At 45.2% G+C, this 13636-nt stretch overlaps 1 protein-coding gene across 1 annotated transcript in view; it reads left to right on the plus strand.

The window, feature by feature from the left end:
- The first annotated feature begins 206 nt into the window (after positions 1-206).
- The window catches only part of LOC126474592 (uncharacterized), a 69349-nt gene continuing 55919 nt past the window's right edge, over positions 207-13636 (plus strand). Inside the window, exons 1-2 of the mRNA XM_050102067.1 lie at positions 207-299; positions 5453-5615. Of these exons, the coding sequence (XP_049958024.1) occupies positions 207-299; positions 5453-5615 (256 nt within the window). The remainder of the gene's footprint in view (positions 300-5452; positions 5616-13636) is intronic.

The following is a 13636-nucleotide window of genomic DNA, read 5'->3' on the forward strand; positions in this document are numbered from 1 at the left end:
AAGAATATTACGAGTGGAAGCAAACATCATCCACAGGGCCAACAACCAATTGTATTTGATCAATAAATGTCGTTATTCGTCATCAGGAGTCATCCGTGGACACCCCCCCCCCCTAAACCATCCTCTTACTGACGCCCAGCAGAGGAACCACATTCGAATCCAGCGGTAGGCAGTAGAGTCCAGTGCCTGTTTACACTGGTGTCAGGATGACAGCTTGGGGCGTGGGGAGCGAAACTTGTGGAGTTAGGAGTCAGCAACGTAGAGCACCTACAGCGGTGGTGTGGCACGCAGCAAAGGAAGTAAGTGCCGATTTCAGTTACCTTCGTTTGGAGGCTGTTTGTGTCCCTTTTCCTCTCTTTTGCCATGATAATTTTTATATAATTTCGGTATACTTTTCTCTTGATTAAATTGTAGTCATGCCGAAGGAACTTTCAGCCTCTGAGGTTATTGACCAACTTACGGATGAGGTAGATAAATTACAGATAGGTGTAAATTGGCCAACCCTGGATGGCACTGCTGTGGGATTGGTTACCCTATATTCGGGGATACAGGGGGAAGATGTTTTTATCTTTCTCGACAATTTGGCTATAGCTGCCATAAATGGGAGATGGAGTAAAAAGTATTTATTTCTTGTCGGTAGACTGAAGTTAATGGGAAATGCTACAGGAAATGTTACGTGTAATGAGAATCTGAGGAAGGTTAACACATATGAGGATTTTCAAGAAGGGGAATCACATACTAGGTTCTTTCGTAAGCAGGTTGAATCGACTGAGTTTTGCCGACCGTATTTGTAAAATTACTGTAGGTACCTTTCAACACGCGGATGATGATAGGGTGAACTCGATACTTCTGCGGGAAGCAGAGCAGAGAACATTTGACGCATTTTTTAGGAGGTTGAAACAGGGAGTGTCACAAAAGATAGCTTTGAAATTTCCTAAGTATTTCAGTGAAGCAATGGATATTGCATTACCATTAGAAGAAATCGAGCCACGTGAACATCAGACAGCGTTTAGTGTGGGCGTAAATTGTTTTCAGTGTGGACTAAAGGGTCATGATTACAGACAACAAAGTTCCCGTTAATGTGAAAAATTTGGTCACTTTGATCGCCAATGCCGTAACAGAAATCAGCTACAAAATAAGTTTCAGTCACAGGACAGATCTTCCGGTCAGCAGCTAAACGGTGCAGGGGTTGAGTGTCCATTATGCTACGCTTCCAGGAAGAGTTAGCGCGTGTAAGAAAGCAGAGGCAGGTCTTTTCCTAACCAGCTATGGGGGTGATAAATTATGAAAAACGTTGTTGGATACGGGTTCTCAGGTATCGGTTGCAAGCAAGTGAGTATTTGGGGCAAATACTATAGGTGCACCACGCTGAACTTTAAGTGGAGTAGGTGGAGGGCGTGTAAATTTTCTCGGTGCTGCAGTGTTCAGATTCCGATTGGGGGAGGTTAACTTGTAAGTGGATGCAGAAGTCCTTTCTGTGGTTAGCGATACATACGACCTTGTTCTTGGACTCGACTTCCTAGTTGCACATCACGCCATAATTGACCTGGAACGGGATACAGTAAAACTGAATACAGCCAGAATACCTTCACTATCTCAAGGTCCGCCCCAAGGCAAGGAAAAACAATTAAACTGAATAAAAAGTCCGTTGAAGTCAGTTTCCAGGATCATATATGGAAAGATACAGGTTAATAGACTGAAGTGATGTTAGTACTGGCCTGCCAGTGAACTCACTGTGTATTACTGAACCTTTGGTGGATAACGAAGTACTAGATGCATTTACTTGTTTTACACTACGTAGTGTCTCCTGCTTTCGGGAGGATTGCAGGTAAATGGTAGTGCTGTCTGTATTGATAATTTAATTTTGTCCATGAGAAAGTAAAGTTGTAGCAGGGTACCCTGCTTTAGGCTTTAGATGTGTTAGATGAGGGAGTACTATTCTGTCGACTAGTCAGCGCTAAGGAGTAAGGCAGCACGACCTGAAGAACAGGACAGAACATTAGAGGAAAACTGTTGACGTGGAATTACACACATCAAAAAAAGTTTTGCATCAACACGGTTCCCAGAACTCCTGAAGACAGACGTTGACTGTGGGTATTATATCATAGAAATAGTCTCTTTTACTGTTCGGAGATGTCAAAAAAGCTGGCCAAAGATGTAAACAACCATGCATGAGCAGCGCCTATTAGACGGAGGGGTTCCGACAACCAATCACTTCCAGTCATTCCACCAGAAAGGGGGTACACGGCTCCCGTTGTGTGTAATTCAACAATGCCTAGACGCACAATACCGCGGTTCGATCGCGTCCGCATTGTTATTTTGTGCCAGGAAGGGCTCTCAACAAAGAAAGTGTCCAGGTGTCTCGGAATTGACCAAAGCAATGTTGTTCGAACATTGAGGAGATACAGAGACACAGGAACTGTGCATGACATGCCTCGCTCAGGACGCCCAAGGGCTTCTACTGCAGTGGATGACCGCTACCTACGGATTATTGCTCGGAGAAACCCTGACAGCAACGCCATCATGTTATATAATGCTTTTCGTGCAGCCACAGGACGTTTTGTTATGACTCAAACTGTTTGCAATAAGCTGCATGATTCGCAACTAATTGTTAGCAAAAAACCACCAGATAGAGCCAAAGCATATAGTTTCTGTTGTGACTACTGGTTCCTCCACGAGAGAACGCTGTTGGATATTTATACTATGCCTAATAAAACTGAAACATTGTACAAGGTGGGTCAGCGTCAGTACTTCACGCACTGGGTGTCCATAGTGGTTACCACTAGTTGGAAGCGGCTCCAGAGGACCGACCGATAACTACGTTCTCATTGCTGACTGGACACTTTCAGTTTCGTTGCACACCTTTTGAGCTTAAGGACGCATCGTCAACCTTTCAGTGTTTGTTGAATAGCGTGCTGCGCAGATTAAAACCAGAAGAGTGCATAGTGCACATGGGCGACATAATCGTGTCTTCTAAGGATATTCCAGAAAATTTGGAGCGGTTGTGTAAAGTGTTTGATAATCTGTGCGTAGTTTAGAGAATCGTCATTTTGCGTTGCAGGAAGTTCATAATTTGGTTCACATTAGAGGGCAGGATGGAATTCGTACCGATCCAAAACTAGGTGAGGCTGTTCAGAATTTTCCAGAATCCACCATGGTAATGGAATTGCAATCTTATTTGGGTCTCGTGAATTTTTACCGTAGGTATGCTCCAAAATTTGCGGAAATTGCAAGACCTCTCATGCAGTTACTGTGGAAAGAACTGACGTTCCATTGGGCAGCTGAGTGTGAGGCGGCATTCCGTTATTAAAAGATCTGTTGACATCTAGTTCCATTTTGATCTCCTGGGATTTAGAAAAACCTTTATTCCTTCCTGTGAAACGAGTTATTTTGGGTACCATGCAATACATACTTACCCTATAGCACGGGCGCTTTGCAGAAAAACGTCCAACTAAAGATGCAGCAGATGTTGCTAGTGGCACCAGACAGACACAGTCACGCGCTAATGTCTACATAAGAGCTGTCGCACCGGACCAGTTATCATCTGCCCTACGAAATTAATTCATACAGTGCCGAATTGTTGTGGGTTTGTGCTTTTTCATTCCGAGAAGGATGTCGCGGAATGCCGTAAGGAAGTATTGTCAGAGGAGGGGGAATACTTCCAGTGGGTAGAGCAGCAATGGCTATATTCGGTGGCAGAGCCGACAGTCGTTATTTGTAGATGTTACGAGCAAGGCAATTTAGATGGCAAACAACGGTTAATTCTGCAAAGTCAAGTATTAATACTCAATGGAATTCGTTTTGAGATACTGGACCCACTTTCCCCGCTTTCCAACTGTGATAACTGGAACCGTAGCCTTCAGTATGATCCATTCCTTAATTTATGTAGCTGACCGACCTCCCTCAGTTTTGCCCTCCCCCCCCCCCCCCCCCCCCCCGAAAACCTTTCAGTTCTTAACGGTACAACTGATAAGGGCTTGCTCACCTCTCAGGATTAGATGATTGCCACCCTTCATGGCCATATTACCATGGAAAATCTCGTAGAGCATGTGAAAACCTACAGAGGAATTAGTGGCAATGTAATTATTGGATCATCATCAGCCGCTTGTGTATTTCTTGTGGAAATTGGAGATATACATTTCTTGTTCAAGAGAAGAGTGGCCCAAATCTCACCCCTCCCAACCTTCAGCCTACATGCTCGAAACGAATATATCAGCAGCTCCTCCCCTCCCCCCCCCCCCCCCCCCCAAACAAGGCAGTGCAATGTGTAAACAGTCATGAACGCAAAGACCATGTAGGCTCAAGCATCATAATGAACCATAGTGTATAAGAAGGAGAACCGGAGCGTAAGTAGTAGTAACGAGCCACAAAATATAGTTTCAACGGAAGTGAACTGTGTAAATGCGGTGCAAGTTCAGTACTGGTAGACGGTTCAAAACCATGTAAATAGAGTCAAGTGTAAATAGATATAGAGGCAGAATGTGGAGTAGGAGTTTTACAGTAATAAGGTTAGTTAAAATGTGAAGGAATATTGAGAGCCAGAAATTGTAGTGTGTTACATTATGTTGAACAGCTCTCTGAATGGTACCATGACGCAGCTGGGTCGGCGGAGCGCTGAGCTGGGCAACATGAAGGAGAACATTGTGTCACCGACCAGTAGAGGACTTGACAAGTAGCAGTTCGTAGCACGTCAGGGTATCAACATCGAGGGCGGTAATTGGGTCAGTTACGCCAGCCGACAAACACCAGAGTATTCCACGCACCTACAACGGAGGAAGAACCGCAAATATCAGTAACAGTCGTATTTAAGGACTGAAGTCATAATCGACAGGTGTGAGGCATTTGGATGACGCACAGCTTGTGTCACTCAGCACTGCCACTAGTTCGGTGTCGTCACTGTCATTGCAGTCATTGTAATAGTCGCCATCGTAACACAGGTCGTTGCCTACTAGGAGCTAGAGCGACAGCGTCGCTGTACTAGTTACGCTGCCAATAGGCAGCCCCGTGTAACGAGAGTCATCATCTGGGGTGCATCGTGGTGACACACTGTACCCGCAGTCCTGGGGCTCTGCCTCCAGAAACGCCGTGGCCAGAGGCGGGGACCCTAGCAAGCTGATGCCAGACAGCCGCAACCGGGGATGGTCGCTGAGACAAGGCAATGACTTGGCCCACTGGCGCCGCCGTCATGCCCCCCATCCGCAGTCGCACCAGAGGACCACGTCTCGTGGTTCCAGTGGTTGCAGTGTGACCCAGTAAGGCCGTAGCGCCGCTGTTGAGGCAGCGGGTTCCAGTTACGCCAGCGCAGCTACAATCGCAGCAGCGGACGCATGTTTGAGTGTCCTCGACCACCTTCGGCACCGGCAAGAATATTATGAGTGGAAGGAAACTCGTTCAGAGGGCCAACAAGGAATGTGTTACAGCTGATCAATAAATATTATTATTCTGTTATCAGGAACCATCCGTGGACAAACCCCCACCATCCTCTTCCTCATGCCCAACAGAGAACCCACTTCCTAATACGGCGACGAGCAGTGGAGTCCCATGCCTGAGGACAGATGGACTGAGGTGTGGACGAGACACAGACAAAGAAGCGAACATTGTGAAGGTAACTCCATGTGAGTACATCTGGACTTGGCTGTGATTAAAACTCACGGTGAAAGGTATCAATGATAAGTTTCGTTATTGGCATGTCTGTCCTGAATGAAAATAATAAGAAATACATGATCTGTTCAATGAAATGAACATTCTAATGAGTACGGAGTATGGGTTGAGCGGACACTGAAGAAAGAAAAAGGCAATGGTTGGTAGCAGAAACTAGAAGAGAAACAAACTTATCATCATTGGTGGTCACAGAGTATGTGAAATGAGGACTTCTGCTACCTAGCCAGCAAATTTACTGGTGCCGGATGGAGCAAGGAGGACACAGAAATCAGACTAGTCCTATCCAAGAGGACTCTGCTAGTGTCACACACATACCTTCATTTGTGGAAGAAGTTTCTGAGAAAGCGCATTTGGAGTACAGTGTTGTATGGAAGTGAATCATGGACTGTGGGAAAGTCGAAGTATCTGAGATGTGGACGTTTAAAATTAGATGGACTGATAAGGTAATGAAAAGGGAGGACCCTTACGGAATCAGCAAAGGAACGAATGGAAAACACTGAGAAATAGAAAGAGCGGGATGATAGGACATGTGTGAAAACATCAGGAAATAACTTCCGTGGTGCTAGAGAAAGTGGTACAGGGTGTAAACTGTAGAGAAGACAGAGACAGCAGTAAATGAACAAATAATTGAGTTGCAGTTTTTAAGTGGTTCTCTGAGATGAAGGGATTGGCATAGGAGACGAATTGGTGGCGGCCTGCAAAAAATCAGTTACAAGACCGATGACACAAAAAGATCTGTCGAAAGGGCTATTGTTCAAAATGGGACATAAATCTGCACATGTTCCATGGATCAAATAATACAGATATTGGGGAGTAGCTGAATGGAAGCATATTGTGTGACCCGGTTCGTCACAACTTTGCTCTTTTCAAATGAGGCAAGATGTCGAGCGCCCTCAGTCACTCACTGTACCGACAACTTGAGTAAGATTGTTTATTTCAGACATTTCTAGTCACCAACTCTCGCTCCCTATTGTACGTCTTCGTGATGAGTAGACTGCGGACAATTCTGTACTGCACGCTGACAGCCATGTTTATAGGCGTGTACGCGTACGTCCTTGATTTGACGAACTGTCAGAAACCCTGCAGCACATCGACTGGCTTCTGACACGATATTAATGCCGTAGAAAGTGTCGTATCTGGAACAGCGGGTGGGACGTAGCGGCCAACTTTTAAATCTGCATCTACATATTCTGTTGGTGCACAAATTCGTAGCGTTTTCCCATAAGGTACACATAACACACATTTTAGTCATTAATAATACACGCCCTTTCATTATTTACAACGGTCTGCCAACGCTGGGTCACTTTCTAATTTCATGATTGTAGAAATCACGCGGTTTTGAGGCGAACAATTCGTCGAGCCATGTTCGGAGTGCATTTTCATCCGGAAAAAGGTTTCCTGGAGGCTGTACGATAGTGAACGGAAGAGGTCAAAATCTGAGGGAATAAAATCAGGGAAATAAGGTGCGTGCGGAAAGACTTCCACAACTCAACTCCTGTATAGTGTTTTTTGCCAGTGTTGCAGAATGCTGGTGTTCGTTATCTCCCATTATCATCACTTCATGCAGTCTTCGAGGTGGTTGTTCGCTGTCCCATCTGATGCATAAATTATGTTTTGTGGATACGAACAGATCTTTGTACAGAGAGTTGCTGCTTTGTTTGTGTACAACAATTACTTCCTTTCAATTGTGTTAACATAAAGGCATCATTTCTCGTCACCAGTCTCGAAACTCGTTAGGAATGTTCTGTACGATTCACGAACCAATTGATAATGAACAAGTAGAGATGCACTTACACGCACCCGGAGATTTTTGTGATTTTGACGTAGAGCTTGAGGTAGCCATTCAGCCGATTCTTGTAGCTTCCCTACTGCATGCAAGTGGCGTACGATGGTGAAATGATCACAGTTCATCACATGTGTTAGTTCTCTAGTGCACAACTGTGAATCATAGTGGATTAATACGTTGAAAGGGTCTTCATTAAACGCCGCTGGTCCTCATGAACGTCGAGAGTCACTAATGTCAAAACGATCCTCCTTAAAACGAGAAAACCTTCTTGCCGTGCTCTGTCCAATGGAATTGTCGCCATACCTGCTGCAAATGCTTCTGTGCATCCGCTGCAGTCACTCCTCTACTGAACTCACAATATGTATGAAATGTTCCGATTTCTTCACTTGACACTCCAATTTCTATCGTCCACAGCTCCATTATTATCTCCAAATTAGAAAATAACAGTATGTAAAATAAAATAGTAACGGTGAACCACAGACAAAAATGACAACTGATAGATAAACGCAATGGGACCGTTACCAAACATTACATTCTTAAACACCAACCTAATACTGTACATACTCCGCAGTTCACCGTATGGTGCGTCCGGGGCCACAAGATACCCTGCATCACTGCTAATTATTTCATTTCCTGTCGCACTCGGAAATACAGTGAGGGGCAAATGACCTTCTAGATATATTTTCATACGACCCCTAATCTCTCGACTGTCTACATATCTTCATACGATCTCAGTCTCTCGTATCTTCGAGGTCCTTATGCGAAATATACCTTGGCAGCAGTAGACTTTATCTTCCTTCAGCTTCAAATGCCGGTTCTCTAAATTATGTCAGTAGCGGTCGTCTAAAAGAACCTCACCTTCCTTCCAATAACACCCGCTTGCGTTCTTGAAACATCTCCGCAATACTTGCGTGTTTTTCCAATCTGCGGGTAACAAATCTAGCTGCCTGCCCCTGAATTGCTTCGATGTCTTTCTTTAGTAGCTCTACGGAACCTAACTACCAATTAGAGGCTTCAATTTCATAAGGCGTACCTGAGGAATCTAGCGGCCTTTCTTCTTCATCGAAGTGAGACCATAAGCACGGCTAGAGCCGGTGCTGCGAGGTATTAGCATCACATCTGTTGGCTGCGGTTTACTATTTGTCCAGGCTTCGTCTGTTTAGTGTGTCGTATGTCCTTACGCTGCAATCTTTGCGTTAACGTACCAATAGTAGTCGATTTACTATTCCTGGATGACAGTAAATTTTTCCCTTGACTCTCCACTTTCCATGTTTCTGGTTTCAGTTTCTCCTTTCCGCATTTCCTCGTGGTCCATTACGAAACTATGCAGTGCTTCGGAGCCTCGGTCCGCACGGCGGTTTAATTTTGAGCCCAGCGCGCGACCGTCCAGCGCGACTCGCATTCAGGTGTTAATTAAACGCAGTGCGTCGCCTGCGGTGCTCTCGCCTCTGGGTCAGCATTCTGACAACGGGGACAGTCAGCGCACGCTATGTGGGCTGCGGTCGGCAGGCCGCCGCGCCGGCCGAGGGGGGGGGGGCGGCGCTGCCCCCAAATTGCCTGCGACCTACATGTGTGGCCTGGTACTTCGTAACGAATGCAGAATGAGCTTGTCAGGTTGGGCAACACGATGTAGCAAACGACAGCCTGGCGCTCTGATATTACCGACAACTGGAAATGCGTGAAAAGTTGAAATTGTGAGCCTGAATAAACGATGAGCTACAGACACCCTCCAGATGAGCACTCCCAGAAAGGAAGTTCTACTGACTTCATTTTGCTAGTTCCTTTTTCCTTTTTTATCAGTCCATTTCCTTGCCGCTTAGTATGCGTTTGGGATGGCAACGGCATAAGCCCAGAGCATGAATAAATACAACAAGGATTTTCTATAAATTTTTAAAATTGTAAAATTTTTAAATTTTTAAAGTTCAATAATGCTTTCTTATTTAAAATACTAAATTGACTCAAGACTTCTTAAGAAAATCGTGAATCTAGGTTTACTGGAGTAAGTTGTTGGAAGTGACCAGTAGATGAAGAAGTAGAAGGGGAGAGTTTAGAATGAGTTTTGAAGGAGGGCGGTTAATCAAACATTCAAAAAGGGGTTGAGTAAAGTGGGAGTGGAGCGGGGCACAAAGAGGAACCCTGGTATGGACAGGGAGAGGAGTATTCTGTTCGGAAGGATAAGTAGAACATCTGCGCGTAGAGTTAGTGACCACTTGGGGTGAAGTCTTTAAGGTTTTGTTGGGACAGGGTGTGGGGAGCACGGATCTGTAGGTTGGGGAGGGAAATGTTGGTACTGTTGTAGCGGAATACGAGATTTAAAAATCAGGAATGAAAAGATATGGTGTCAAGTTTGTCGCACGTGTAGGATAAACGAAAGTGCTGTTACGTTGGACGGTCCAGTAGCATTAAAGTGACCACTGAAGTGTCCCTCACAGGGACACCGGCAAAACAGGCATCAACTTCGACAAGTTTATTGACTTTACTGACAGCAAAAATACGTCTGCTTCTAAGGTAAGAACAAAAGGCACAAATTACAGCGTCTCACTAGCTACTCGTGCAGAGGCTTGACACAGCTGCTATCTAAAAGTCGCCTGTCTATTTGTAGTATGTAGTAACACCACTAGGAGTTTCGCAGGATAATACACTTGCAGTAAAATAGTCCAAGTTTCGAAAATGTCATCCTGATTAGATATGGCACAGGCATAGAAAAATCTATCCTTATCGTATTATAAGTCGACGAAGGAAACAACGAAGAAATTTGGTCCCTACGCTCTTCGAGAGCGTCCTGAGACGATGAGCTGAGTAGCACGTGCCCGGAGGCCAGGAAAGACTCTCGAGGCCGGAAGCACTGGCTCGTGCAGTCTATACGCCGGCCTTTGTAGCTGTCGATAACGGAATACTCTTGATACTATTCTCTTGGCATGTTTTGTGCAGACGCGAATATGTTCCTCGGAAGTAGCGGCCTCTGCAAGCACTGGTGCCGTCGCCTGGAGTCTAGTCATGACTGGACAAGGGAAACTTCCCATCGAACCCTCTCAGATTTAGTGCTAAGAGGGCCTAGTGACAGCCCTTCAGAAACTGAACTCAGATCACGCACTAAAATAGGAAGAAGGTGTACTGCAGTGTATAAAAAAGCAAAATGGAAACGTGAACGGCTCAAGCGCAAATGCATCATAGGACCATATAGAAGAGCAATGCCGTTGTCATGGTTAAGCGGTCACGGTGTTGGATTCTTAACCAGTCAAGCCGTGTTCGAAGTTCCTTCGTGCCCTTTCTTTCCGCTATTCGCTCCGTTCGCAACAGCAAGGAATGGACCTATAGTGAGTGGTGATCCTGCACAGCAGTTGAAATGAAGTGGCTTTCGAATGTTAACCGCAAACGTTTGATGACAAGGCGCCAAGTCAGCCGAAACCTCCTGGTGAAAACACGTCTGGTGAGTCGTGCACGGCATTAGTATGCGTGTCATATGACGGGAATCCACGCACCTAATTTGTATGCCTGGTGAGTGAATGAGATATGCTCTCCTTGCCCGATTTAGGTGTTCATATGAATGTGAATGTATCACTCCCAAGGAAATTATGAAGCCGGCCCAGGTGGCCGAGCGGTTCTAGGCTCTACAGTCTGGAACCGCGGAACCGCTAAGGTCGCAGGTTCGAATCCTGCCTGGGGCATGGATCTGTGTGATGACCTTAAGTTAGTTAGGTTTAAGTAGTTCTAAATTCTAGGGGACTGATGACCTCAGAAGTTAAGTCCCATAGTGCTCAGAGCCGTTTCAACCATTTTGAAATCATGAAAACATAATTGTTTGGCACATAAGCCGCAACAAATTAACGCAACAGTTTCACATTCACCCAGTTTTCCCTGTGCTTTGTCAAAACATATGTTTTTAACGTTTTTGAAGTTGCGTTCCGCATTGGATGTTTTGGTTCTTGAATTCCTTTGTTGTAAAATTGTTTCTTGTCTTCATTTCTGTGGGACGTCTGTGTGGTATCTCGCCTGCGCTCACTATTCATCACATTTACTTGCGACACCAATGCATTCTTACCATATGATTCATATTCTATAACCAATGTTAAGTATGACAACTACCAAGATTACAGAAAGGGAACAAGCATTTCAGTGGCCAAATGGACATTTCATAATTTTGTAAGTAAAAAAGAAACGATTAATAGCACGTGGGAGGTTGGAATACGACCTTTAATATATTATTCTTATTTAGATAATTATAATTATTCTTTATTTAATAATTACCAATAATAAGTATTCTTTATGTGTGCTTTTGTTTTAATTATTGCTTTAGTTATTGATTTTAGTTGGTTTAGCTTAGTTCTTTATTTTCTTTTATCTTTACTCTCCTGAAGACCTGGAAAATATAAATATTTCGTTTTAAATACCACAGGACAGCAAGAGATGTATTCCGCGGCGGCGATCTCGCGGAAATTCCTTGTCGTTATCTGCTCCACCTGAAATCTCTAAAACCTTTACTCGCTAAGCACGTCGTTCGGCACAACTGTATTCTATGTGTTGAGTGGTACTTAAGTAAATAAATTAGTGAAATCAAAGTGAACTAGAAATTAGAATATAAATGGAAAACTTGGTTTAGTTTAGAGGGTAACATACTGGCATTCAGCGGGCAGAACAGAAGAAACAATGACCGTGGAGTCAGCAGTTCCACATAAGCGGGCGCTGTCGATTCAGCCGTCAGGGCATCGCCCGACCGGCTCACGTGTTTCTCAGTTGTCGCATGTGAGCAAAGGCCCTCGCCTACATTCCAAGAGCCAATGACCGACGTCAAGAAGATTCTTCGAGAAGCTTTTCAACGTGACGGAAGAGGCAATGACCGGCTCACGTGTTTCTCAGTCGTCACATGCGATCAGAGGCCCCCGCCTACATTCCAAGAGCCAATGACCGACGTTAAGAAGATTCTTCGAGAAGCTTTTCAACGTGACAGAAGAGGCAATGGCCGTGAAGTCGTTCACCTCCAGTGAACTGAAGTGAATAAATACGCGAGACGCGGTGGGCCCGACAGATGAGGACAGAGGAAGACAGATGAAGACAGATGAAGACAGACGGAGACGAAGACGAGAGACGAAGGAAGAAAAGAAGAGTAGCAGTAGTTTTCAGTCAGTTTCGGTGCTGAAGATCGTCATGCAAGAAGAGACTACATCATGCACAGTCGCACCAAGTCCGCCGCTGTAATGGAATAGCAAGCAACAGCCGCGGCGCCAGAAGACAGAAGTTAAAAGGTATTGGAAGTCTGAATTTTACGTACCCGGGTGACTCGTGAGGACGGGAAGGAGACGGCCTCACCTCAGCAGTCACCTGTGAGCTGGGATGAAGACCTGACAGCCGAAGACTGGCAAGCGGGAGTCCGTGGTTCGAGTTCGCGACACTGGCCTTGCCCGCCGCGCCGCTCCGCTGGTCGACGCACAACACACGCGGCCGCTTAGAGAAGAGAAACACTGGGACGCCACACCCAAGGTATCATCCGATGCACGACTTCGCTCGCAATAGTTAAAACCGGCCACCTCGCGCTGCGCGTCTCCGGTCAGCTGGGCGAGACGGCGACATGAGATACACACCGCTACGCGTAATCAGACGCCGCCGCCGCCGCCGCCGCCGCCGCTGTCGCAGCAGAAGGCTACGCAAACGACACGGCTGCCGCTCTCCGAACCAGAACGTCCCAGTAAGATACAGTTGTACGAAACTTTCAATAAAAGTTATCTTATGTAAAAATGATGTTTCATTCGACCTCATACCCTAGCCAAGGAAGAACCCACCCTGTCCACATGTTGTTAAGAGAGAAAAGTTAATTTATTTAATATTTTCACCCTGACAGAATGCTTTAGAATGCTCATCCTGACAATTGACAGCATCAAAAGAGAAAACCCAGTTACATTCAGTGACAGAACTGTCACATTTAGTAACACAACTGTTACATTTGATGTCAGAAGCCGTAGCAGTTGTTACATATGTTGTTTGATAAGTCTGGATGATAGGTCCAACAATTTAGCAAGTTAAAGTTGATTAATTCTGACGTTGTAAAATGTAGGTTCGCACTATCGTTCCAAACTTCACCTCCGAGCGTTCTACGTCTCGTAATATCTGTACCCTGATAATTAAGTAATTTCAGTATGGAGATGTACACACCTTGAATACTTGATGTAGTTATTGGATTTTATTTTGTGCAAA

This window comes from Schistocerca serialis, chromosome 4 (assembly GCF_023864345.2).
Source record: "Schistocerca serialis cubense isolate TAMUIC-IGC-003099 chromosome 4, iqSchSeri2.2, whole genome shotgun sequence".
NCBI classification, from domain to species: domain Eukaryota; kingdom Metazoa; phylum Arthropoda; class Insecta; order Orthoptera; family Acrididae; genus Schistocerca; species Schistocerca serialis.